The 26,501-nt window shown below is 54.8% G+C and overlaps 2 protein-coding genes across 2 annotated transcripts; one reads left to right on the plus strand and one right to left on the minus strand.

Moving 5' to 3' along the window:
• Positions 1–5,344: 5,344 nt before the first annotated feature.
• On the plus strand, positions 5,345–19,460 carry FADS1 (fatty acid desaturase 1). The gene is made up of 12 exons (XM_075545629.1): positions 5,345–5,771; positions 7,726–7,836; positions 8,323–8,520; positions 9,765–9,866; positions 9,965–10,093; positions 13,007–13,067; positions 14,744–14,820; positions 15,234–15,331; positions 16,424–16,520; positions 16,700–16,779; positions 16,870–16,995; positions 17,321–19,460. Exons 1-12 carry the CDS (start codon positions 5,565–5,567, stop codon positions 17,370–17,372), a joined length of 1,338 nt encoding a protein of 445 aa, XP_075401744.1. The 5' UTR covers positions 5,345–5,564; the 3' UTR covers positions 17,373–19,460.
• A 2,015-nt stretch (positions 19,461–21,475) lies between these two features.
• On the minus strand, positions 21,476–26,452 carry FEN1 (flap structure-specific endonuclease 1). The gene is made up of 2 exons (XM_075545631.1): positions 26,183–26,452; positions 21,476–23,274 (listed from the first exon to the last, which is right to left on the minus strand). Exon 2 carries the CDS (start codon positions 23,251–23,253, stop codon positions 22,111–22,113), a length of 1,143 nt encoding a protein of 380 aa, XP_075401746.1. The 5' UTR covers positions 23,254–23,274; positions 26,183–26,452; the 3' UTR covers positions 21,476–22,110.
• Positions 26,453–26,501: the final 49 nt, after the last annotated feature.

Consider the following 26,501-nt stretch of genomic DNA (forward strand, 5'->3'; position numbering starts at 1 on the left):
TTTGTTTGTTTACAACTGACGACGAGTGGTATTTAAAGAATAGTAATAACCTCCCCCATTGTAGAAGTAGCGCACACACATTGCAGACAATCGAAAACATCTTAAAGACGATGATCATGAACGTCGCCTGGCATCACGTAATCCACACAGGTAATGCTCTATGTTCTGTTTTGGTGGTCAACAACCAGGGTTTTGAAGCTCACGAGACACCATCTAAGTTGAGCTATTGGTCTCTCCCCATCTGCAGGAAAGAAAAATGAGGAAAAGTCAAAGACACATGGAAACAATTTGTCCAGTGGACTAACTGGGCCACGGAGACATCAGTCTCCACAACCCTGAGACCAGAAGAACTAGATGGTGCCCGGCGACCACTCCTGACTGCTCTGAAAGGGACATTAGAAGATCCTAGAGGGAATGGGAGAGAAAAGGTGAGACAAAGCTCCAAATCATAAGACTAGGCTTACCAGATGGCTAGAGACTGATGAACTCTCCGAGACCGTGGCACTGGACCAAGAGTCCTGGTGATGGAGAGGTTTAGAGTGAAGCTGGTAACCAAAAAGTCAGCAGTTCAAAACCACCAGCCACTCTGAGGAGAAAGATGGGGTTTTCTACTCCCGTAAAGAGTTACCATCTCAGAGACCCAGAGGGGCAGTTTTACTCTGTCCTGTAGGGTCGCTGGGTCAGAATCCACGTGATGGTGAGGGGTTTTGTTTTGTTTTTAAGATTCTCAGTAAAGTTTCTAAACGGTTTGTCCAGAAAGGTCAATCAACTTACACTCCCACCAACAGTCTAAGAGAACTGGCCCTGCCCCACGTGCCTTCACTACCCCAACAAATGTTTAAGTTTGATGTTCTCGCTCTTTTTTTAAAAATCATTTTATCGGGGGCTCGTACAATTCTTATCACAATCCATCCATCCGTCCATTGTGTCGAGAACATATGCACATTCGTTGCCATCACCATTCTCAAAACATTTGCCTTCTGCTTGAGCCCTTAATATCTGCTGCTCATTTCCCCCCACTCGCTTTTTCCCACCTCGCTCTCTTTCTAACTTAATGAGCTTAAGCAACTTTATAGGGGAAAAAAAAAGAGAAAGAAAAGTTAGAACATTCAGCTACAAAATGTTATCACAGTAGATTCGCCTCTCTGCTTTTATACTTTCTTTGAGGGAGCCTGGGTGGTGTTGTGGGTTAGGAGTTGGGCTGCTAACCACCAGGTGAGCAGTTCAAACCCAGGAGCCATGCTGAGCTAGCAAGAGAAGGCGTTCTGCTCCCACAAGGGAATCTACAGGGACACTTCTACTGCGTCCTCGAGAGTTGCCACTGGGTTTGAGTGTTCTGATGAGTCAGCATCGACTCCGTGGCAGTGTGTGTGGACTGTCGTTCACATCCTGGTCATTTTGAATCAACCTGTTTATTCCTCCTTGTGCTCGCACAGCCCCCTGAACTTGGCAACACTTTCCTTGCAGGGATTTGAGGCTGGCGATGAGTTTTGCTACTAAATTTGCTACAAACATCTTGCACATTTGCCCCAAGAGTGACGTTACAGGGACCAAGAGTCCAAATATTTTATAGCTTTGTTACACATTGTCAGGTTGTTGAGCAGGTTTTTATTTTATTTTTTTGAAGTGCCGTGGCCTCCTTCTAAAAGACAATACACATGAACTCTGACCCAGGCTCCCCAGCTGGAACTAGGCAAGGCCCTTCCTGACGTGAACGCCAATGTTCTCAACTCTTTTTTTTCCCTCCCCTTTTCTAAAAAAAAAATGTATCAGAGGTATCGTTTGTTTTCAGAGGCTTGCTTCAGCAAAGAAAAAGATGACTAACAACCCTGTAAAACACTTTAAATTCTTTGTTAACCTCAAGAGAGGGACCTGAATGGAATGAATCCTTAGGAAGAGCTTGCTTTCTTAGCGTTGGTGACCAGGCTACACTCTTACCTCTATTGCTTGTAGACCAAAGGGGAAATCGACCTCAGCAGGGATGGTGTCTGGGGGCGTCACGGTGGGAAGAGCAGCAGCATTCAGACTCAGGCCAGATGGAGACCCTGAACCAAGAGTCCTGAGTCTGTGCTCTGTGTGTGCCTATACAATTAATTCATCACCTAAACCAGAGGACCTCAGAGTGAGAGAGGGGACAGTGGACAAAGGCATCAGTTGGGCCCTATGACCACGCTAGCGATAAGCCTGTTGGGGAAGTGACATTTCGGTACGCCCTGCCCCTTGAACATCAAAAGGTTGACTCGAGCAAAGCACCCTCGGCACCTGTGGTTAGCTCTATCCAGTGTAGGCCGGATTCTGACACGGATGGTTCCCACTTGCGTGGGCCACTTCATCAGACACAGAACACAGCACTTGAGGTGAGGTTTCAATGGGAATTAAGTCTGGGGAGCCTGTCTAGTCCATCAGGGTGTGGAGCTGGCAGAGCTGTGCACAGGTCCGTTCTGTCTGTCTTGTGATGCCGACTGCAGGAGGAAAGCCGAGTCAGTGAGCGTGTAAGCATCTCAGTGCTGGCAGGGGTCTCCACACGGCTGCTCCAGCACCCAGGGCTGCACCGGGGTAGGTCCATGCGGCTTCTTGCTGGGGATGTCTTGCAGGAAGTGAGCCTTGCCAGCTGAAGCAGGGAACTGGCTAAGGTAGGTGCACCCTGGTCTGACCATCAAAGGGCAAGAGCCAAGAGGACTAGAAAGGTGAGGCTCACCGACCCATTTATCTCCTCACCCTTCAATTAACCCCACATGGGTTTATCAGCCAGGTTGGCACAATAAACTTTAACTAACTCAAGCACATCACCACCATAGTTGACGATGCTACATCGGCCAAGGAGCTGAGATGTCCCTTGGGCCCTGTGCACAGCCAACTGGGCTCTTCGGCCCTGTGCACAGCCAACTGGGTTCTTCCCCTTTGGCAGGGTGCTCTGGGACTCTCCCATTGAGTCTGCTTGAACCTAGAGAGAACAGCCCTTCTGCGCAGGGCCAGGGGACAGCCATGGCACTCCTGCTTTCTTCTCTAGGGCCCACTTGGCCCCACTTCTGGAGGCAGCTCTTTCTCCTTTTGGGGAGAGGAAGGGCGCTCCAAGTGCCATCCACCTTCGGAATCTCCTCTTGCCTTGGAGGGTGTCAGGGGAAGCCAGCCCCTAACACATCATTATGGGTCCGGTAGGCGCAATTGTACAGCGATAATAAGTAAAGATCATAGTAAAGTTATAGAGAGCATGAGAGATAGAAGTGAAGTACTGAAATAAATGGAGTCATATACAATTCATGGTAGCATGCTCACCTCAGCTCCACTCGATGGTCCACGTGGAGGGAGAGTGGGATTTAATGCTAGCTCAGGCCTTTTATATTCTCTGGGGACGTGCAAACCCCCTAATTACAGGTGAGGACATACGTCACTGGAAGGGGCTGTCCTATGGGTAATACAGTAAATGAGAGGGGGATGGTCTAGGGACATACACGCAATAGGAAGGGGAGGGATTGGGGTTATACATGTGACAAGATGGGCAGATCCTAGGTTTAGGATGGCGGCTTAACTTTGACCTATTCCCTAGATCTCCATAGGAACCATTATCAGTAGGGTGTAAACCCCACTACTGGACCCAAATAGATGTCTGGGGGCTTCCATTGTCTTTAACAGCAGGGAGTGGGGCCTGCCATATAGTCTGGCATCTGATCGCCCTCTGGGAGGATGTCTGAGAGCGTCTGACCTCTCCCCACAGGAAGGTCTAAGTGCAACTCAGGCACCTTGTCAGAGGGCTGCTGCTTCTTCAGAATGCCTTTCCATTCCAAGATCCACCTTTTCTGGGCAAGACGCTGATGCTTGGAATTCCCTTCTCAAGTCTTTTTAGGAGGAGGTTCCCCAAAATCCAGGTTGAGAAGTAAGGTGGACATAAGGACAGTGGGTGCTGGGAGAACAGTTGGAGTAGAATTTACGGATGATAGGAGAATGAGGGGACTTATCCAGGGCGGCATCCCATGGACCAGCATGGGGGGGGGGGGCGGTTGAAGTATAGCCTCCTAGAGAGGCTCCTCCGGACAGCAGAAGTGTCCAGAGCCGAATGCAGCCAATGTTCTCATCTTTGAAGGATTTGGATTGTATGGGCGAAGATCTTTTTCTACCAGAATCCCGGCTGTTTCTCTCCCAATCCTATCTCCCTCTCTTGCCTCCCTGAGGAGCTGACTGCAGCTCCATGCATTGGGTCAATTGGATGTCCTCAGGATATCCAAATACTGCTGTGTCGAAGAGGCAGACAGCAGAGCCAGGGGTCCACGAGGCAGACCGGGCACAAACCTTGCCCCACCATTCACTAGCTTTGTGTCCAGATACTTCTTGGTGATTCCGTGTCTCCATTTGTAAAGGCCAGTAGCTCTAGCTCATAGGATTGTAAGGACTGAAACAGTCTTTGTAAAACCTTAGTGCAGTGGGCAGCACACGCCTGTTTCGTGATTATTGAAAAACAGAATGTAGCTCCTAAACCAGGGTGTCTTCAGCTCCTGCCTGTCAGGGGCAACACCAACTCCTCCAAGGTCCTTTGGGAGAGGTCTCTCATTCTTCTTGCAAGAGCTAAGTCTCCCAAGGCTCCAAGAGGTGTCTAGGTTCACAGGTGAGTCAAGTGGTTAAGTAATCCTCTACTAGGCCAAACGTTGGTGACTTGAACCCATCCACAGGTACCTAAAAAAAACAGGTGTGGTGATCTGTTGCCACAAAGGTCACTGGCTTGAAAACCCTCTGCTTGGCTGAACACCAACAAGGCTCCCAGGAGAGGCCTGGGAGAGGAGAGAGAGGCCTGGGCTTGGAGACCCAGGGCCTCTTGGAAATCAGACCCCAGATTATTCTTAAAAATTAAAAAGGCAAGCGGTTATAAAGATGGTGAGGAATTTTAATGTTATTACCGAGTACAGAAAACCCGTAACAACGCCCCCCCTCCGCAAAACCCCAATAAAGCATAATTATATTCTTCACAAGCTTAATTGCCGTTCCCAGTCGAGTGGGACTCCGTGGCGAGCCAGCAGGCCCGTTTGGTCAACGTTGAGATTCTCCTGCGTGCAGGTCTTCCGTGCGGTGCCCGCCCCCGCCCCCTCCACCGGGGTGGTCTCGGTCCTGGGGATGGTGTAGCTGAAAGCTCTGTCCCAACCTGAGAACCCTGAGCCTCCTCTAGGCACCAGGGCCGCCCCAGGAACCGTTAGGCTCGCGGGGGCCCGTATGGAAGGGTGCCCGGCGATACCCCGCCGGTAGCAAGCGGGGATGTGGAAACAAAGGCTCCTCCCAGGGTGTCCGCCCTGTGGCCCGGGCCTCTCTCGGAACCCCAGGCAGTGTCCGCCAGTCCGCGCCACCAACTCAGGGTCTGGAGGGAAGGTGGGGACTGGTTCCCCGCGCCACGCGGCCTAGCCAATGGGAGCGCGCGCTGCGAGGCTTCGCAGTCCGCGTCTCCGGTGCTGAAAACCCGGCGCGCGGCCGAGGGACTCCGGTGCGCGCCCGCGGAACTGCTCTCCCAGCACGCGAGCCCGTGCCCGGAGCGCGCCCCTGACAGCCCCTGCTCGCCTAGCGCGCCGCGGTGTCCGAGCGCGATGGCCCTGGACCCGAAGGCCTCCGAGCCCCCGGTGGTGGGGCCGGGCCAGCGCTACTTCACTTGGGACGAGGTGGCGCAGCGATCGGGGCGCGAGAAGGAGCGGTGGCTGGTGATCGATCGCAAAGTGTACAACATCAGCGAGTTCGTCCGCCGGCACCCGGGGGGCTCCCGGGTCATCAGCCACTACGCGGGGCAGGATGCCACGGTGAGCGCGGCAGGGGCGGTGCCCGAGACGCGACTTTTGGCGCCGGGGTGGGGGGTGAGGCAGCCCGGGGGACGCGTTGCCTCGGAGTTCTGAGCGTGTCGCAGACGGACGGCCGGGGTGCACGCGTTGGAGACCCTTTCAGCGGACCCGCCGCGGGAGCTGGCGCAGGCGGCCTGCGCCGGGCGAGCCCAAACAAAGGGCGGTCCTGCCTGGCGCGCATTCCGCCCGAGGCTGGGAGTCTGCGGTCTCAGGGACGAGGGTGCTGGGTGCTGGGCGCCGGGGAAGGAGAGGGCAATGGCCGAGGGAGACACGTCTGGCTTCCGCTCGGGGAGCGTGCGGGCCTTCACTCTAGGACGGGAGCGGGCTGGGAACAGAACAGATCCATCCCCCTAGGATTGGGGTAAAAACCGGAAGGGACGACACCGGGCAGAGAGGAAAGAGCTGCGTGCAGGGGGCCGGGGAGACGTCGCCAGACCACAAGGACCCTTGGGGGCGTCCTCAACTCCTGCCCGGTGGGTTAGCGAGCCGCGGGCCGGCGGGGTTTCCAGCCACTCACCGGAGTGCACAGTTGTTCGAGCCCCGGGGCAGTAGGCCCTGAGCGGGGGGCGGAGGGGGTATCACGTCACCCTTCACTTGGACCCCTCTTGGCGGAATCTGCGCACGCCCAGCCGGGTCCAACGGCTTCTCCTAAGGTTGGCACCCTCGGAGCTAAGCGTACTGCTGGGGTAGAGCCAGGAGTCACCCTACGGGCCCTGAAAATTGTGGCCTTAGTTTCACCGCATTCCCCCACTTCAGCCATCGGGATCGCGTCCCCTTCCCCAGCAGCCCCTTCCCATTCTGCTCCCAGCCTGGTGACTCTTCCGCTGTCCCCATCTGCCACACTAGCCATGCAGCTCTCCGGCCCCAGGGTTCCGGTTCTGCCTCCGAGGCGCTTAGATGCTGTGGGCAAGGACCCATCCCGCCCTTAGGACACCGCCGGCTGGACAGGAGAGGCCCGAGCGTGCCTTAGTGACCGCGAGTAACCTCCCGGGAGCCAGACGGTGGGGGACGCACGGCGCAGGCGCCGGGCTTCCCGCGTTGTGATTTGGGGTCTGGAATGGCCACTACGAGACGCCGATTGGTCCGGACGTGTGGTGCCACCGGCCGCCGGCTCCGCCCAGCGCCCGCCCCGCACGCCGCTTCCCCGATAGGACAATCGGACACTGAAGACCACCTCCCTCCACCCCCACCCCTCACACACCTCCCATAACCAAAATCAGCCTTGGAAACCCACGGGGCAATTCCCAATCAACTCGATGGCAGTGAGGGTTGAGGGCAGGGGTGATCCAGAGAACTGGGGTGGGAAGCGGGGAAGCTACAGGCCTCCACCTGTAGGGGGCGGGGGATGTGGGAGGGGCAAATCGAGACTCCTTCCCTTTTTCTGGAGAACAATAAATTGCACTGCGAGGGCTTGGTTTAAAAGCCCCCCAGCGAGGGCAAATCTCATCGCAGCACCAACTCTTTGGGTTCTCTTCTATGCAGACGGAACCCACTGTTATTTCTGACTCACGGGGACCCTGGAGGATAGGGTAGAACTGCCCCGATGAGTTTCTGAGGCTGTAACTTTCTGGGAGTAGAAAGCCTCGTCTTTCTCCCGCGTAGCTGACTGGTCGTTTCGGTTAGCAGCCCAACTCTACCACCACTTGTAGGCAAAAGCTGCCTCTAGGCACACCCAGGGAAACAGCTATCCGCAGCACATCTTGAGTTGTGGGTGCCTGGGAAAGGTACAAGTCCCCTCAAAGGGCAGGTGCCTGGAGGGGAGGGGACCTCTGTTTTACCTGGAGCACAGCATCCTGACAGGAAAGTGGGTGGGGTACTGGGGGAGGAAGATGGCCGCTGCTGGTGTGAGCCTTCAGGAGTCCCAGGGAGGAGGGAGGTGTTCCTTCCTCATCTCTCCACTCCCTCCCCCTTTCAGGACCCCTTCACAGCGTTCCACATCAACAAGACCCTTGTGAGAAAGTATATGAATTCACTCCTGATTGGAGAGCTGTCCCCGGAGCAGCCCAGCTTTGAGCCCACTAAAAATGTGAGACCCTGTTCCCCCTTTGAAGACCCTGTGGTGGTTGTGGGACAGGGCAGAGAAGGATGGTCTAGATGGGGTCCCTGAGAGTCTTGAACCCCTGCCTTTCCTGCATGGTCATGGGATACAGGCCCAAGGGAGCAGGACTTTGGAACTCTGGTCTTCCCAAGGCCACCATCATCCCCCATGGAGCACATACTCTGTGCCAGGCAGAGCCTCATGAAGCCCTCACGGCTCACCCTGATGAAGCGCCTGAGGCTCGGGTCAAGTGGCTTGACCATAGGTCCCATCAGAAGTGGCAGAGTAAGACCTCTCTAATCAGGTCAGCTTGACTCCATAGACCCCCATCGCCTCCTGACATCCTGGTGCAATATTTTGGTGTCTCGACTAGCGCCGTGGACTTCCCTAGCGATTTGTGGGGTTGGGCTGCCCTTGAGCCCTCTGCCTACAGCTGACACCGACAATGAATCCGCTCCCTTCCGCCTTTCACAGAAAGAGCTGGTAGATGAGTTCCGGGAGCTCCGGGCCTCAGTGGAGCAAATGGGGCTCATGAAGCCTAACCTTGGTTTCTTCCTCCTGTACCTGCTGCACATCCTGCTGATGGATGTCATAGCCTGGCTCATCCTGTGGTGCTTTGGGATGTCCTTGGTACCCTTCCTCCTCAGCGCAGTGCTGCTCAGCGCAGTGCAGGTGAGAGTCCCTGGCTTGTCATGTGCACCGCCAAGCTCAGCACCCCTGGGGCATACCCTCTGTACCCCTCAGAAGGCAGGGTGCCATGCCCTCTGGACTGGGGAGTGCTGAACGTTGGCTGGAGGGCAGGTACCTCAAGAGAATGCGCCTTGCATTGTCTGCAGCTGTTCGAGGCACTTGAACCACATGCGCATCTTGGTTTCTTACCACATGCGCATCTTGGTTTCTTGCACTGCCCCTCTGGCCACTCCTCTCAAGGTCGCTGTCTCCACCGCAGCCTTGTGTTCAGGTTCTACTGCAGCCTCAGTGTACCAGGTGGTGTAGTGTTTACATGTTAGGCTGTGATCCACAAGGTCAGCGGTTTGAAACCATCAGCGGCTGCGTGGGAGAAACATGAGAATTTCTAGTCCTATAAAGAGTTACAGTCTCAGGAAACCCACTGGGCAGTTAGTGCTGCCCTGTCCTATAGGGACACCATGAGTCAAAATTGTCTGGGACTAATTAGGAGAATTGTGAAGTGTGCCAGGAACCCAGATTGTGGGTTCTTTGTAAAGCTTTGCTTCCTCCCTACTATCGACCTTGCCCAGCAGACTGAGAATAGACCCACTCCCTGCCATTGACTCGCAGTGGCCCCTTAGGACAGGGTAGAACTGCCCTTCTGGGTTTCCAAGATGATAACTCTTTATAGGAGTAGAACACCTTGTCTTTCTCCTGTGGAGCAGCTGGTGGTTTCGAACTTTTGACCTTGAGGTTAGCAACTCAATGCATAGCCACTATGCCAAAAATGATTCGGCCCTAATCCTAAGGCTGGCTGAAGCCATTTACCTAGCCTTCTGTGCTTCTGTGTTTGTCACTCTCTGTCTTTTTTTATTATTACTAATCATTTTATTGGGAGCTCTTACAGATATATAACAGTCAAGCATAATTGTACAATTGCTACCATCATCAGATTCAAAACATTTTCTCTTTTTTTTTTGACCATCAGCTCCCCTTTCTGACCTCTTGTACATTCTGAATATTCAGTCCACCGTAAGCTGTGGTCATTGAGAAATGGGGAAAGCATAGTGCTTAGCCCCAATTCCTCGGTGAGTTGGTAGGAAAGTCATTATTAAGACCCAGGTTTCCTGAGTGCTTCCCGTAATGGTGGGAGTCGGCGCCACAGACTGGGAGGAGGGAACCCTGGAGGTCAGTGGGCGGGGCGCTGGGCTGGTGGACTTCTCAGCTCCGCCCTCTCTCCCTTCTAGGCCCAGGCTGGCTGGCTGCAGCATGACTTTGGCCATCTATCTGTCTTCAGCACCTCGAAATGGAACCACTTGATCCACCATTTCGTGATTGGCCACCTGAAGGTCAATGGCAGGAGGAGGGGCTCTCTGAAACCCCATTGGAGGGATGGCTGCTTCAGGGAAGGGGGGGACCCCGGTTCTCATACCCTGCTTTGCTGTAGGGAGCCCCTGCCAGCTGGTGGAACCACATGCACTTTCAGCACCACGCCAAGCCCAACTGCTTCCGCAAGGACCCGGACCTCAACATGCACCCCTTCTTCTTCACCCTGGGGAAGATCCTCTCCGTAGAGGTGAGCGGGGACCTGGGCGGGAAGGGTCTGGGGAAGCCAGCCAGCTCTACCGTCTTCACAGGAGACGTTTTGCACTACTGTAAGTGTGGGTGACATGGGGTCCGGCTGGGGTCCGTGCTGTTTACAACTTCTGGGAGGCAGTTGGTAGTATTTCTGCCGTTGAGGCTGAGGGCTAGGGAAAAGGTTAGGGATGCTGTAGGGAAAAGAAGAGGCTATGCGCCGGCCCCTCCTGGCCCCTGGTATGAGGGTTTCCAGGAAGCGCCTCTCTGCAGCCACCAGAAATAGAGACTGGGTCCCAGACGACGGCTGTGACTGGATGACGCACATGTGCCACACATGTACTTATCCGTTCACTCGCGTGCCGGCTGTGACCTAGTCTGCGGCTGAGGCTAGAGCGCATGCCTGCCAGCCAAAGCCTGGCCGGGCTGCTTGGGGTTTGGCTCAGTCCTTCCTGGCACAACGTAGCCACTGGGCATGCTGCCTGTGCTGACCTGGGGCATCCATGGCTTTCCCGAGGACTTGGAGGGCAGGGGGCACTTCACCCTTAAGAGATCCTTTTTGGCCTCCTGGGGTCTCAACACCTTGGTTGCGGCAGAACTACCAGGAGGTAAACCCGGGTGTCTGTTGGGCAGGATCCCCTGCATGATGGTTCCCAAAGGAAGCCGGGCTCTGCCCCACCCACCCCAGACAGCGAGGAAGCTGCTCTTTGCCCGAGTGGATGTTGTTCAGGTTGGGGTGAATCTCACCCCTGAATCCAGCTCCACCCCAACCCACCGACCTCAGAGCTCCACTGCGTGGCCGCCCTCATGTTGAGCCGGCCCCTCACAGGTTGCCCTGTGGTTATACCTGTACCCCACAGTTCCTTCTCCCTCCAGCCAGAGGTCTGAGCGCAAGGTGCTGTCTAGCATGAAGCCGCCTGTGCAGCACCCCTGTGGGAAGCCCTCAGCCTCTCCCCTTTTGATGCTGCCCGGCCCAGTCCTTCCCGCCCTGGTCTTCTGGCTTCGGCAGTCACTCTCCGAGGCCGCTCTCATCTGTGCGTTGCTTAGCCACACTCACCTCTCTCCGGTCCCTTGAACAGCCCCAGTGCCTTTACACTGAGGCCCATGCACTTTCTGACTCTGCCCTGACTGCCACCTTCTTGTCACTCAGGTCTCCCGTCAGATGCCAGTGGCTGGGAGGAGGTTGCCCAGGAGGGCCTTTCCCAGCGAATGAGTGAATGAATGAATGAATCTGCTTATGTAGAAATGTTTCCTTTGGCAGAAGAGCCATGCACAAAATAAGTTCTCAAAAAAATCACCCATCAATTTGGGGTTGGGGTAGAGTCAACTTAGTCCTGCTTCAGGGTCCTGGGACAAAGGGTTCTTCTGGGCCCCCAAGGCCTCTCTGGTTGCCAGAACTAACTGGGGTGAGAGGAGCAGAAAGAACCAGAGGCAGTAGAAGGGCCTTGCTGCCACATCTATCAAGGTTGTGTGTCCCCCACCACCACCCCCCAAGGTTCAGTAGGATTTGTTGGGCTGCTAACCACAAGACCTGAAGTTCGAAACCACCAGCCGCTCCTCAGGAGACAGTTGAGGCTCTCTGCTCCCGGCAGGATTTACAGCCTGGGAAATTCACAGGGGCTGGGTCGCCATGAGTCAGAATTGACCCAACTGCAGTGAGTTTGGGTTGCCTCGGCGCTGGGCCCTTATCAAATCACTGCCACTAGCTGGAGAAAGTTTGCCATGACTTCCGACCTCCACACAGCTGGGCTGTCCTTTCACCCTTTGCAGTAACATGTGGTAAACTTTGCCGAGCTCTGAAGGAATTTCCTAGAACTCACTTGAAGGAGAAACAAATGTTTGGGATGGGGAGGACCAGGGGCTGGATGTCGAGGGAATAGTTATTTCAGAATACCACCAGTTATCTGCTGCAGCTGAAATGCCACACGTGGATGAATAACTTTAACAACAAATCTCTTATTTTGTGGTCTGGGAGGCTGGATGTCCCAATAGGGAAGGGCTTTGTGTCTGGGGAAGGTCCTTGTCTTTAATCTTCCACAGAGTTTAGGAGGTTCTGAGTGCAGGGACCCTGGGTCCCAAGGGCGAACTCCACTCTGTTTTTCTTTCTTTTTTGTGGTAGGAAGCCCCTCTGCTTCTCTACTCACTTGTTTGGTATCTGTATCTCAAAAGAGATTCATTCAAGAAACAACCGAATCCGGAGATTAGATTAGAAATTAGGATTTTTCACCCAATGCCCCTGAGCTCATAGCAACCCTAGATAGGTGGTCCAAGATTGTACATCTTTAGTGGGTAGCCAGCATCTTCATTCTCCTTCAGAGCCAGGGGTGGGATTGAACCACCAACCTTGCCATTGGCAGCCCTGGTGCTTACCCGACTGTACTACCAGGACTCGCTCGTGAGGATGTACAGCACACAGGACAATTACATCAGACCCCCACCAAATGAGGGCTAATTACAAAACACTGGGAATCCTGGTCCAAGCGAGTTGACACACACTTTTTAGCGGACACCATTCAGTCCCCTAATGGAAGGGAGAAGGGAGGTAGGGCTTGGGAATCTCATGAGAGGCTTCTCTGGAGGAACGTAAGGAACTTGGAGACTGTTGCCTTCCCTCATGCGGGCCTGAGTCATCGCTGATGCACGGTCAGTGTCCTCAGACAGGCCACACCCAGGGCCGTGTGTCCCATGTACTCATAGTGCCTGCAAGCCCACAGCTGAAGGCCACAGAGGTGTTGGGGTGGGGGAGATGGAGGAAGTAGGGGTGGTGGTTGAAGAGGTAGTAGTGGAGGTAGATGGGGATGGATGGAGGTGGTGATAGAGGAGGAGATGGTGGCGGTTAAGATAGTGATGGTGGGTGTGGAGGAGGAGGCGGTGGTAAGGCGATGATCGGTACTTTGTTTGCATTTTTTTGCAGCTTGGGAAACAGAAGAAAAAGTATATGCCGTATAACCACCAACACAAATACTTCTGCCTGAGTGAGTATTCTGGGCTGGGGGCAGGAGCTAAAGAGGGGCTCTGAGGGGAATCCTGTATGTCAGTAAAGGGACTAAAGGAAGTAGCCCACCTGCACCCCAGGTAGCTCCCTGCCTCACACCTGAACAAAGTCACCAGTTGGGCTAATGTCTGGCTCAAGGTCCCTTGTGTCCAGCAGAAACGAGTTCCTATAATCCCACAGAGATATTGAGGGATCTGATGGGATCTTCTTGATTAAACCTTCTGCCTGGGCAAAGAGACCTGGACCAAGGTAACCGCTGAAGCCCTGTCCAACCCCCCAGAACAGACAGCTGTGGGGGGGTTGAAGCCACGTCCATTCTGACTCCTGGCTGCTCTGTGCAGGGGTTTCTGAGAGTGTCGATCTTTAAAAGAAGAGACTGTCTCTCCGGAGAAGCAGTGGGTGGGTTTGAGCCACAGACCTTGCAGTTAGTAGCCCAACACCTAACCCAGAGTGCCACCAGGAGGTGGCAGTGGTGGTGGAGGAGGTGGGCTCTCCTCACGAGGGGCTTAGCTCCTACCCAAAACAAGGAAACACTGCCCTTAAGTCAATCCCGATCCCTGGTGATCCTGAAGGACAGAGTAGAACTGCTCCCGGGCTTCTGGGAATGGACAGCCTCACCTTTCTTCCTTCTTTGGGGGGTTGAAGCCACCAACTGGCAGTGCTTAGGCCACTGTGCCACCAGGGCTCCTTGGCCCCGACCAGGGAACAGACAGCTGGTGGAGTCGTCCGAAAATGCTGTGCTCCCTGCGTTTAAAGCTTGTTCCCTGATGCCAGAAACCTGAGTCACAAACCCCTTTAATAGTGGTTCTCAACCTGTGGGTCTCGACCCTCTCACAGGGGTCGCCCGATTCAGAACAGTAGCAAAATGACAGTGATGAAGTAGCAACGAAAATAATGCTACGGTTGTGGGGTGACCGCCACATGAGGAACCGTATGAAAGGGTCGCGGCATGAGGAAGGTTGAGAATCACTGCCCTTTAACAACTAGGGCCCCTTGCAGAGGAAGGAGAGAAGGCAGTCCACTGGTCCCACTTTGGTTGGGTGAATGTAGCCAAACGGCCCAGTGGAGGGATGGGGCGGTGGGTGAAACAGAGCCCTGGGAAGAGCAAGTTGGGGTAGAGTGGGCAGCATCCAGTTCTGTCCTTGTGGGGTCTTCCCAAAGAAATCCCTCTACTCCTGCCATCCAGGGCTGCCAGGTGAGGTGGGACAAGCCCATCCCCAAGTCCCAGGAAGTGGGCTCTGGGCCTGCAAGCAGTCTGCAGGACGCCTCCACCCCACTCCCCCTCCCCTCCCCCGGGGATGCAGCAGCCGAGAACCCTCTGCAGGCTGGACCACAGGTGGCTCTGACAAGGAGCCTGGCAGGGTCAGGGCTGTGTTGAGGTACCTCTAAAGGTCCGGGTGGGGCCAGGTTCTATGTGCCGCGACCTCTTCCACGCCCTCACCGTCCTGCATTCTGCTGTGGCCTCACAGGTTCCCATCCTGCTGCCAAGTGAGGGGGTTGAGCACCTGCTCTAACTGGCTGGCCTCCCCCCAACTTCAGTGTCAGTTCCCATGGGCAGAGAGGCGGGCTGGGGCAGGCAGGGAGGCGGTGGGGGCCGGCCCTGCCCTCAGTGACCCTCAGACCGCTCACACTCCTGGATCCCTTGTTTCCCCTCAGTTGGGCCCCCGGCCTTGGTGATCTTCTACTTCCAGTGGTATATTTTCTATTTTGCCGTCCAGCGGAAGAAATGGGTGGTGAGTATCCATGTCACGAGAGGCCCTTTGGCTCTTGGGCCCAAGGGAGGGGAGAGGGCACTCACCAGGGCCTGGGGCAGACTTAACCAGAGAGCCCAGACCAGCAGCTTAGGGCTCACAGGGCCGGCCATGACTTGGGCCCAGCAGGCAAGTGGACTGGCCGCTTGGGCTTCCCTCCCTCAGTGTTCTCCTGAGGTTCCGCCCAGTGCTAGAGGGTCAGAGAGGAGCTGGGTACAAGGAGACTAGCCAGGCCTGGGCATCTCTAAAAGCCACAGGCAAGGTGGGAGGGGCTGGTGCCCCTGGGGCTGAGGAGAAGGGCACAGGGGCTCCCCAACTGTGAGAAGATGAGGATGCCCAAGGGTTCGGGTTGCAGGAGGGGGGTGGTGACCATGCCTGTTTCCTCCCTCCCACAGGATCTGGCCTGGATGCTCAGCTTCTACACTCGTATGGTCCTCACCTACGTGCCGCTGGTGGGACTGAAGGGCTTCCTGGGCCTCTTTCTTCTGGTCAGGTACGATTTGCTAGGGAGTGGGGACAAGCTAGCCCAGTGGAAGGAGGCAGGTGGGTCTGGGGCGGGGTGGGGTGGGGCAGTGTCAGGGGAAGCCAGCCCCTAACACATCATTACGGGTCCGGTAGGCGCAATTGTACAGCGATAATAAGTAAAGATCATAGTAAAGTTATAGAGAGCATGAGAGATAGAAGTGAAGTACTGAAATAAATGGAGTCATATACAATTCATGGTAGCATGCTCACCTCAGCTCCACTCGATGGTCCACGTGGAGGGAGAGTGGGATTTAATGCTAGCTCAGGCCTTTTATATTCTCTGGGGACGTGCAAACCCCCTAATTACAGGTGAGGACATACGTCACTGGAAGGGGCTGTCCTATGGGTAATACAGTAAATGAGAGGGGGATGGTCTAGGGACATACACGCAATAGGAAGGGGAGGGATTGGGGTTATACATGTGACAAGATGGGCAGATCCTAGGTTTAGGATGGCGGCTTAACTTTGACCTATTCCCTAGATCTCCATAGGAACCATTATCAGTAGGGTGTAAACCCCACTACTGGACCCAAATAGATGTCTGGGGGCTTCCATTGTCTTTAACAGCAGGGAGTGGGGCCTGCCATATAGTCTGGCAACTGATCGCCCTCTGGGAGGATGTCTGAGAGCGTCTGACCTCTCCCCACAGGGCAGGACAGGAGCAGCAGAGACGGCTCTGGTGTTGGCCAAGGCAGGCAGCAGACCAGGGCAGTAATGTGAGGCGAGTCCCGTAGGGTACCAGTAGAAAGTCTATGTCCTGGGCACTCCGATCCTGACTCAGCTGGCCTCAGCCCCCTCCGCTGGCTCACACCGGTTCTTACAGGTGAGCTGAGCTGAGCTGGCTTTCCGCACAGCTGGCTTAGCAGAGAAGGTGTGGCAGCTGTCTGGGCCCTCAGCCGGACACTCCCCTGAGGCTTCAGTAACCAGCTGCCCAGGCCAGAGCGCCCAGGAGTCCCCACCGAGAAGACAGGGGTTCACACAACGGCCAAATCACATTGGGTGCCCGTGGACAGTAACGACTGCACGCATACTCCGTTTCTCTCTGTGCCGTGTCCACCAGGTTCCTGGAGAGCCACTGGTTCGTGTGGGTGACGCAGATGAACCACATCCCCATGCACATTGAGTACGACCAGAACAAGGACTGGGTCTCCACCCAGGTAAAGCACAGGCAGGAAGTAACAAAGGCCATGTCCACACACAGTGTGGCTCCATTGGCTTGTGGCTTCTGTCCTGCTGCTGCACAAGGGGACCGAGGGGGGCAGGGACAGCCCCCTTTGCCCCGGCTGCCCTGCCCCTGATAACCAGGGACAGGTGCTCACTGGACCTCCTCCCTCAGCTGCAGGCAACATGCAACGTCCACAAGTCCTTCTTCAACGACTGGTTCAGCGGACACCTCAACTTCCAGATTGAGCACCAGTGAGTTGGGGTGGGGGAGTGAGGGAGGGGCCTGGGGGGAGCGTGGGTAATGAAGGGGCAAAACCACCGAACCTCCTGTTCTTTCTGTAGCCTTTTCCCCATGATGCCACGGCACAATTACCACAAAGTGGCTCCCCTAGTGCGGTCGCTGTGTACCAAGCATGGCATAGAGTACCGGTCCAAGACCCTGCTCTCCGCCTTCGCTGACATCGTGTAGTGAGTACCGATGGTGGGGGCTGGCGGGATGGATGGGGGGGGTGTGCTGTGACACCACAGGCAGGCGTCCCTGACCTCGGGCAGGGAGGTCACTGTGGCCCAGCTGCGCGCTCAGCTGGACTTGTGGCGGAATCAGGCCAGTGCTCCCACTGGACCCCCGCTTGGCACTGCCCGGCCAGGCCTACTTCTCAGAATGAGGGGAGCAAGCCTCCCTTGGGCAGGTGGGGTGAGGGCAGGGCCTGATATCCGCCTTCGCATCCCTCCAAGAACCCACACCACTGACAGGCCGGCCCCAGATCGCCTGATGGGAATCTTGCCTCCACAGCTCACTGAAGGAGTCGGGGCAGCTCTGGCTAGATGCCTACCTACACCAGTAATGGCCCCGCCGCGCCTGGAAGAGGAGACCTGGATGCTAAACCTGAGGAGAGCTCGAGGGACAATGCCACTACCATCCTCATTGCGGGGCAGGAGGGGGGCATAGAGGCTCTGCCCATACCCTCCCCTTATCTTCCAGGCCCAGGTTTATGATCCAAAGGAGTGGAGGGCATCTGAATACCCTCCCCCCCTCCCCAAGTGAAGTGGCTGATGGCAGGGAGATGAGAGTTTGTTTCCCTTGTTCTAGTTTGGCAGGTGGTAGTGAACAACCAAGAGGGAGCCTAGGGATAGCCTATTGAACCTACAGGTGCCAGGGAGAGACTTAGCTGTACAACCCCACCATAAGGGGTAGGCTTGCCCCCACAGTGTCCGCCCCACAGTGCCCTCAAGTCCCCAAGTTGGCAAGCTGAGGGACACAGCAGCCAGACCTCCTGAGCTTGGTTTGCAAGGTTTGTGAGCGTCGAGCGCCAGCCCCAGGCTCTGCTTCCTGCCCGAGCTGGGTGGAGCCTAAGTCCATAGAAAGTGTGCCTTGGGCTCCTGAGAAAACGCCATTCCAGCTCCCACCCCTGGCCCGGTTGAACCAGGCTCTGAGGATCATGGAACCATGGATGTTGGCCTTAGCTTTCTCTGGAGTACAGTGGGTACTCTTGACCCTCGTTCCTGCCAAACCAGCTGGAAGAAAAATCCCTCATGCATAACTCAAAGTACCGATCCAGGATCTGAACACACCTGGGGCTGGGAGTCTAATCCTTGCACCACAAGCCAGCGGGCACCTGAGGAAACATGCCTTTCTGTTCTCTAGAAACCGTAGCAGCTAGTGAGCACAGGTGAGCCAGTAGGGAAATGCAAACATCCCAGGTGTGAAGACGGATCCAAGTGGCAGTCCTAAACGCTGCAAGCCAGAGGTTCTAAACCTTCCTCCTCATGGGGTGGTGACCCCCCAACCATAAAATTATGTTCGTTACTACTTCATCACTGTAATTTTGCTACTGTTATGAATCGGGCGACCCCTGTGAAAGGGTTGTTCAACCCCAAAGGGATCACAACCCACAAGCTGAGAATGCTGCTGTAAGCAAGACAACTCACACTTAAAGGCTAGTGCGTGGTTTGAACGTAGAAACAGGAAGGCTGTTTGTGACCATTGCTAGAATCAGGCATCTAACTCGCTCTGTCCGTCCGGCTTGTTTTATTCTGCTGGGGACCAGGCGGGAAGTTAGTGTAATCATTCTTGAGTGAATACAGGTCTGTGCCCGGAGTCTCCCTCCTGTCAGGCCTTTAGCACCAGCCAGCTCCACCCCCAAGCCTTAGACTCCAGGTGATGGAATGAATCCTTCCTTTGCCTGTCCAACAGCATCACTGTGAATGCACAGGACCTCTCAGACCCTGGGAAAGAACTTCAGATGGGCAGGGAGAAGAAAAGCCAGCGAGTCCGAGTCGCAATGGACTCAACGGCAGCGGGGTTTGGGCTCTTAGAAACATTCACATTACACCACGGGAGGTGGGACCAGCAGACAATCAGAACGGGGAGGGCCCTTTGGGGTGGGGTCAGAGGCACCCTGGGCACCAGCAGGATTATGGACTTATCCTTTCCTGGGCTTCTTTGTCCTAGAATCAAGTGGGGACCTGACCCTTCCCACCCCCTGGTTAACTGCTGCTTGAGACATGGGTCTGGCTACCAGTAGCCTGCCCTCTAAGGAAACCCCAGCGAAGTGTCCTGAGCCAGGACAGCCCTCAGTCCTTCGACCACCGTGGCCTTCTCCCAGCCTCTGCCAGTGCTCCCTCAGGGCACCCAACCCAGGGACACCCCAGGGGCAGAAAACCCCGGGTGCTACTGTACTAACACTGGCCAGCTCTTTGCAGTCCCTGGCTGATGAGGAAGTAACGAGGCAAGGGCGTCTCCAGCCACAGGGCAGAACTAACCTGTGAACTCCCTTTTCTGCCATCGTCTCTTTACCTGTGACATCCCTCCTGCCACCTGGCCAGGCATTTTGATTCTGCCTGCCTCAGTATTCTTTTTGTGTATGCCTTATTTGTTAACACGTTCAGAAGAAGTGTAGCTGACAAATAAAGCTAATTCTTACCAGATGAAAGCGATGCCTGTTTGTCCACCTCCGCCTGTATAGTGTTCCCCAGAGCCCCCTGCCGCTGCTCACCTCCATGGGACTTGGTTCTTTCTGAGCAGTCCCTGCAAGAGTGGAGAGGCTTCCTAGCTCCCATAAGCCCTTGGTTTCCAAAGATGGACAGTCAGGGCCCTCTGGAAAACCTTCAGGCAAGAAAAAAAGAGCCCTTCCAGCGCATCCTGCCTACACGCTCCACAGGAGACTGCTGGGGTCTCACTCCTAGATGTCCTTGCCACAGTTCCCTTGTTTGCCATCTTGAATCATTTCCTCGCGCGCCCTAGTCTCCACGAGTCCTATTTGGCTACTAGATCTCTCGCTGCAGGCACAGTGCTTGTGGTGGGCTGCGAAGCGAGGCCTTTGTAAACCTCCCAGAACAGCTCTGAACAAGACCAGCACAGCTCACATACAGGTTGAATTCCAACTCACTTCCTAGGCAGCCACTGGGTGGATTCAAGTCACCAAGACGAGTGTTTAACCACTGGGGTCCCCATGTCAATATTCAACAAGGACTCCCTGCATCCAGTCGATTCCAGCTCATGGCCAAGGGACAGGAAAGCTGCTCCACAGGGCTTCTGAGATGAACCTTCACAGAAGCAGGTTGTTTACTGGCTAATTTCAACTCAGGACCAACCTTCTGGTTAGCAAGCCGCGTGCTTAACCAGAACGCCACCAGGGTTCCGTACATGTCACTAGTAAAAGATCTAAATGAAAATTACTTAGGCTCAATTCATTGTCCCTGCCAGGTGCCCAGAGGCGGTTAAACAGCTGAGAACACCAACCATACTACATGCTTGACCTCCCACAGGGTTCAAGCCCTGACCAGAGCTATTGAACTGAGCAGAACTGTCTGAAGTCTCACCACGCTGCCTCGGACCACTACTGCAGGCTCAATCAAATCACTCAAATTAGAAAACTCGATGTGGCGTGGCTCAAACCAGTGCTTCCTCGTTCAACCAAGGCCAATTGAGCAACATCGGATCACCCTACAAGCGTCCCCTCCTGCCTAAACAAGGACAGGAGGTGTTACAGACTGGCCAAACCTCCTGGTTGGCAGGCAGAAACAAGATGCCCAGCTAAAGGTGGCCAATCAAGCAGTTTTGAATGTGTCATTCTCCAGTCCTCCCACATGAGACTCTGTCACCAGCTCACTACACCAATTCTGAGTCTTCTGTACCAGACTCTCAACCCATCATTCTTCCACCCTGGTTACTGTTCTGATACTTTACAAATTAGGGTCTACACCTATTTCCTGGAGTCAACTGTGCCTGAACCAGCGTGAAGCCCTATTTTAAACTGGGGAAGTCAGTTTCATTCACCATCTACTGGTGACAGCGCCGTGAACAGGGTGCTGGCCTCAGAAAGGTCCATTTCTCTGTAGCAATGTCTGCTGGTCGTGGTGGCAAGCCTTCCTCTTGTGAGACCGTATTTCATCCCCGTGTCAAGCTCCATAGAGGTCACTTGAAAAATGGGTTGTCCCATTCAGTGACTTGAACATGTTAACAGGAGGAACGGGTCACAAAGTAGGGCACGATACTGGTAGACCCTCAAATGCGGGAGACCCTCAAGAATGGCCACTTGGCTGCAACCCTGGGCTCAAAGGACAACTGCGCTGATGGCAGTGTTTCATTTCACTGTGTGTAAGGTTGCTGGGCTAGAACCACACCGTGGGGCTTTTCAAAATCACTTCCGTCACCTTACAGATTGGAAATGTTTATTAAAACCCCACCCTGAAAGTTCAGCTAAAAAAGGCTTCCTCCACATGGCTCCAAATGGCTGAACTACCATTGGCTGTGGCCGTTTCATGGGACATGGTGCCATCTTGTGGCCACTAAACCACCTGTTAATGGGATCCAAGTCCCGGAAGTTACCATGAGCTTAATTAAAAGGTGTTTTAAAACATTCTAAAAGAACGTGACCTCCTGATTACTATTACTGATCTCCATCCCTCATCATACCTTTGAAATAAAAACACACAGAAACCAGGGTTTTATTCCAAAGTCTAAATTAGTTTATTGCCTCAGATCTCGAGAACAACTCCATCTTATGCTCTAAGGTTCAATTAACAAACAGGTTCAAGTTCCTGCCCATTCTTAGCTCTGCTACCAGCAACCTAACCCTTGCTGCCAAGGCCAACGCCAGGACCCCTGCCTGGTCCGTTGTCTTTCTCAGGAACTCTTTCCACAATCGGTTAAGCCTTGGTCTCTGGTGGCTGTTGTTCAGATGAGATCAAGACTAACGTCGGGGGAGCAGCAGTCTGGTTCCAGCATCACCTCCCATCAGCCTCTAGTTGATCAGCGAGGAAAGAATTTCCCTACAGCCTTGCCTGCCCACCCATCTCCCTCTCGTTTCATAAAACTGTGTCGCCATCACTTTCACATCACAATGGGTATCACGGGAAGGGGCCAGCAGTGGTTTGTCCCTGACACACTTTGCTGAGCAAACGAAGCACACAACGCAACCTTCCTGCCTTTAGTCAAGTCAAAAAGAGAAAAGCTACTGAGAAAGAATGCGCCAGAGGCCACAGGGTTGCTCCCCACCCCGACAGAGGTTGCTCTAGCTCCTAGGAGGAATGACAAGGCAGCTATTTGGGGAGCCAAGAGGTATAGTGGATATAAAATCATTATTTGCCCCTTTTGAACTTCCCCGCGGCCCCAGTCTTTGCCTTCTTCTTGGCGGATCCCTTGGGTTCTGGCTCCTTGCGCTTCGCTGAAGAGAGTGAGCCTGTCACCTTGAAGAAGTCATCCAGGCGGCCTTGGGTGCTGCCCTGGCGGCTCTTGCTCAGCCTCTTGACCCCATTGCGGATTCGCTCCTCGGAGAACTGCTTTTCACCACACATGAATTTGACCAGCTCTTCTTCGTTGGGCTCACTCCACTTCAGCTCTACAGACTCTGGGTCCAGCACTTCGGGCTCCAGGAAGAGCTGGTGGGCCTGTTTGTGGAGCCAGTTTTCTGGCACAGGGTACTTGCTGGGGTCAAGCCGGCGCACGATCTCCTCGATGCTCTTGTGCTTCTGGATGAGGTCTACGGCCCGCTTGGGCCCGATGCCCCGGATGCTCTCGCAGTAGTCACTGCCCAGCAGGATGCACAGATCCACGAACTGCTCCTGGTTGAGGCCCAGCTCCTGCAGGACCCGGCTCAGGTGGAATTCCTGGATGGGCAGCTTCTTGGCCTCGCTGGCAGTCAGGTGCCGCATGAGCACGGGGCTGCCGAAGGTCAGGCAGTCCATGTCCTCGGTGGCCGCAGCGTAGACTTTGCCAGCCTTCACCAGGGCGGCACAGCTGGCCTCGGCCTCGCTGGGGGCGTCGAGGAACGGGATGCCCATGAAGCTCAGCAGCTGCTTGCACTCATCATTGTGCTGCTTGGTGACCTTTACCAGCCGCTTGGTGTATTTTTCCACCTCCTCCTCCGTCCCGGTGGCCTGAGCCTGCTGCAGCTGCTTCTCCGCCTCAGCCCTCCGCTCGCTGCGTTTGGCCAGCTCGCCCGACTTCAGCTGCGGTGGCTTGCCATCAAAGACATACACTGGCTTGATGCCGTTCTCCATCATGCGGATGGTGCGGTAGAACATGCCCATCAGGTGGCTGGTGGTCTCACCTTCTTCATTCTGCAGCACTTCGCCACCCTGGCGAACACCGATCAGGAACTGATAGATGCTCATGGAGGCATCGATGGCCACCTTGCGGCCAAAGTAGCTCTTGATGTCATTCTCCCGGATGGCGCTGGGGGCCACGTCAGCTATCAATTTGGCCAGGCCTTGAATTCCCATGGCAGCAGAGAGGCGGGGGGACTTAAAAAGAAAGAAAAGAGCTTTTAGAGGCAGCCCTTGAGGATAAAAGAAGACAGGGTTCTAATTGGTGCTTTCTCCTCAACTTCAGACAGTCAACTGACAAGTTCAGCACTGAATCTCACTGAAGCTGGAGAAATGAATAAGGCCTGGTCCCGTCATTCTCAAGAAACTCCCAGTCTCCAAGACATGTTTGTTCAGTGGGTGTGAAGTAAGGCTCGCTGAGTCGCTGAGTCGCAGGGACAGACTCAGTGCGAAGGGGTGTAAGACAACACTGATGGCCTAAGGGCCTAGGAGTTTGTGGAGAAAGAGGTGGGCTAACAGGGCATGAAATAAGGGCTACAACAGAGGTCTGCATCAAAAAAAGCTATTAAACCTATAAAAGCTATCTGGGAAGTCCGGCGGAGAGCTTGGCTAAGCTTGAAGTGCAGGCAGAACTGAGCCCAGGACAGGCAATTATCGATGCAATAAAGGCGGCAAAATGGTACAAGAGTAAGCACAAAACCAAACGGACTATATGTGAAAGTAGTCCGATAATAAATATGTGTCTATCTTCTTGTTAATCACTGACCATAACCCATTTCCCAGGTCTTCACCCCACTCATTAAACACCCCCAACTCAATCCTTGTAGCTGGTCTAGCAGGATTGGCAACAACGGCTCTGAATGGGGATAACATGGTCACTACACCCTGTTCCCTTCAAGCTCCTCAAAACTGAGGAGCTCCTAACTTGACACCAACAGTTTGAAGTCTTTCCCCTTCAAATGTTCTCTCCACCCCTAAATCTGAAGTGTGAACTCCGGGCCCCACACAGGCTCTGGTCCAGGCGTCTGGTCCATCTGGTCCAGGCAGAGCTTTCATAAGGCAGGAGTTCCCAAACGTTGGCCCAGCCCAAACCACCCTTCATGTGTTGTCACATCAGACTAAACCCTATGGAACAGTAAATGCTTTTGTTTGTAAATAAAATCAGTTGAAAAAGAAAACTCAGTTTAAGTAAAGAGTTGGAGACTGGTTTTAAGTGTCTAACTATGAAAATGGAGATTGCTGGGGTGTCACTTAAAATCACCGTGCCTCCGCTGGTAGTGTGTCCAACTCAAAGCAATACCTGTCTAGGGCTAGGCCTCTCACGGTCCCCCTGTCCCTTCCTTCCCAGGGCTCCTTCTCCAGCCCGAGTGACCGGGTCCAGGCGTGCCCCTAATACAGTCCAGACACTTCAGCATAGAACCAGGCCCTGGCTTCCCAACGACCCAACAGCCTTGAAACACAGCAGGAAGGTTGGCCGTCCGCAACCACTCCCCACGCTGTGAATACACCAAAGCAAGCCTGTTGAAGTCAGCTCTATTCCAACCCATGGCCACCCTACACGTCACAGAGCAGCACTGCTCCAGTGGGGATTCTGGGTGGTGATCTTTTTTTTTAAATCATTTTATTGGGGACTTGTAAAACTCTTATCACAATCCAACCATTGTGTCAAGCACACTTGTGCATCTGTTGCCATCACCATTTTCAAAACATTTTCCACTTGAGCCCCCGTATCAGCTCATTTCCCCCCTCCCTTGCTGCTCCCCCCTCTTTCATGAACCCTTGATAATTTACAAACTATTATTATTCTGTCATATATTAAACTGTCTGCTGGCACCCTTCACCCACTTTTCTGTTGCCATCCCCCAGAGGTTATATGTAGATCCTTGTAATCAGTTCCCCCTTTCCACCCCACCCTCCCAGTAATGCCATTCTCACCACTGGTCCTGAAGGGATCATCTGTCCTGGATTCCCTGTGTTTCCAGTTTCCATCCTCTGGCCTAGCCAGATTTTTAAGGTAGAATTGGGATCATGATAGTGGTTGGGGAGGAAGCATTTAGGAACCAGAGGAAAGTTGTATGTTTCATCATTGCTACACTGCACCCTGACTGGCTCATCTCCTCCCTGCAACCCTTCTGTAAGGGGATGTGTCCAGTTGTCTACAGACCAGCTTTGGGTCCCCAGCTCGCACTCCCCCTCATTCACAATGATACGATTTTTTGTACTTTGGTGTCTGCTACTTGATCCCTTTGACACCGCGTGATCACACAGGCTGATGTGCTTCTTCCATGTGAGCTTTGTTGCTTCCCAGCTAGATGGCCGCTTGTTTACCTGTGAGTTCTTTCTTCCGCACAACCACCGATAGAGTTGGCTCCCCTAAACCTCTGGTGAGTAGCCGTGCATAAATCCTTTACGCCTTCGGTGGATTTTTGCCAGCCTGAGTTAGCGCCAGAGTACTGGCCTTGCATCTGGGCCCCAGCCTTTGCCATCTGGGCGCGACATTCTTAAGTCGCTTGAGCTCGGGGTGGGGCAGTCTCGTCTGTAAAATACAGTGATGACCAGGCCGGTCTGCAACGAGGCCCCTACAGCCATGGGGTGCCAGCCTCGGGATGGCGGCCTGGCTGGAATGCGTCCTGGCCCATTCTCACTCGTCGCGACCCCGGCGGGGGCGGGCGGACCGGGCGAGGAGGGGGTGGTGGTGGTCGGAGGCTGCCCCATCTCGGCTGGCGGTCGGCAGGCCAGCGCCCCATCGGCGCGCCGCCAGGGGGTTCCGAAAGGGCACTCGGGGGTGTCAGTGCCCACCGCATCCCAGAGAGAAGCGGGGGGGGGGGGCACGCGAAGACCCACCGCGTGCTCTCTCGCTCAGGACGGTAGTCAGAAAACCCGGCGACCCCCACCCCCCAAAAAAACGCAGGCTAGCACCCTCTGTCCACACAAGAAAAGGGTCCGGAGATCGGGAGAAGGGTCCGCGGCTCCGAGCGGGAAAGTGGCGGCAGAGCCTGACTGCGAAGCCCGCGCGCGCGCCCCGCTCGGCCGCCCCGGGCTCGCCACCCACCAAAAGCAGCGCAGAGAAGCCGCCGCCGCTCCCGCGCTTCCCGCGGGGTCTCACCTGGGCTTTGGCCGCAGCCTGGGCAGCTAACGTTTGCTCTGGGGTCGACAGAGGACGCGGCCCGGGACGGTCCCAAACCTCACAATTTCCTCAGGGGGGTCGCAGGCTGCCTCCCGCGCCGCCGTCTTCCAAAGCCCGCGCTCCCGTCACGTGAGCCGCTCGCCGCGCACAGCCTCACGGGGATTGTAGTCCAGGGTCTGGCCCCCTTCGGCCACTTTCAGGGAAACGGTCCTGCCAGCACGAAGGAAATATATCAGCGATCCTTGACTGCCCTTCTCCACGGTCTCCCGCAACTTTACACCGGACCCCCCCCATTCAA

The sequence above is a fragment of the Tenrec ecaudatus genome, chromosome 4 (genome assembly GCF_050624435.1).
Source record: "Tenrec ecaudatus isolate mTenEca1 chromosome 4, mTenEca1.hap1, whole genome shotgun sequence".
NCBI classification, from domain to species: domain Eukaryota; kingdom Metazoa; phylum Chordata; class Mammalia; order Afrosoricida; family Tenrecidae; genus Tenrec; species Tenrec ecaudatus.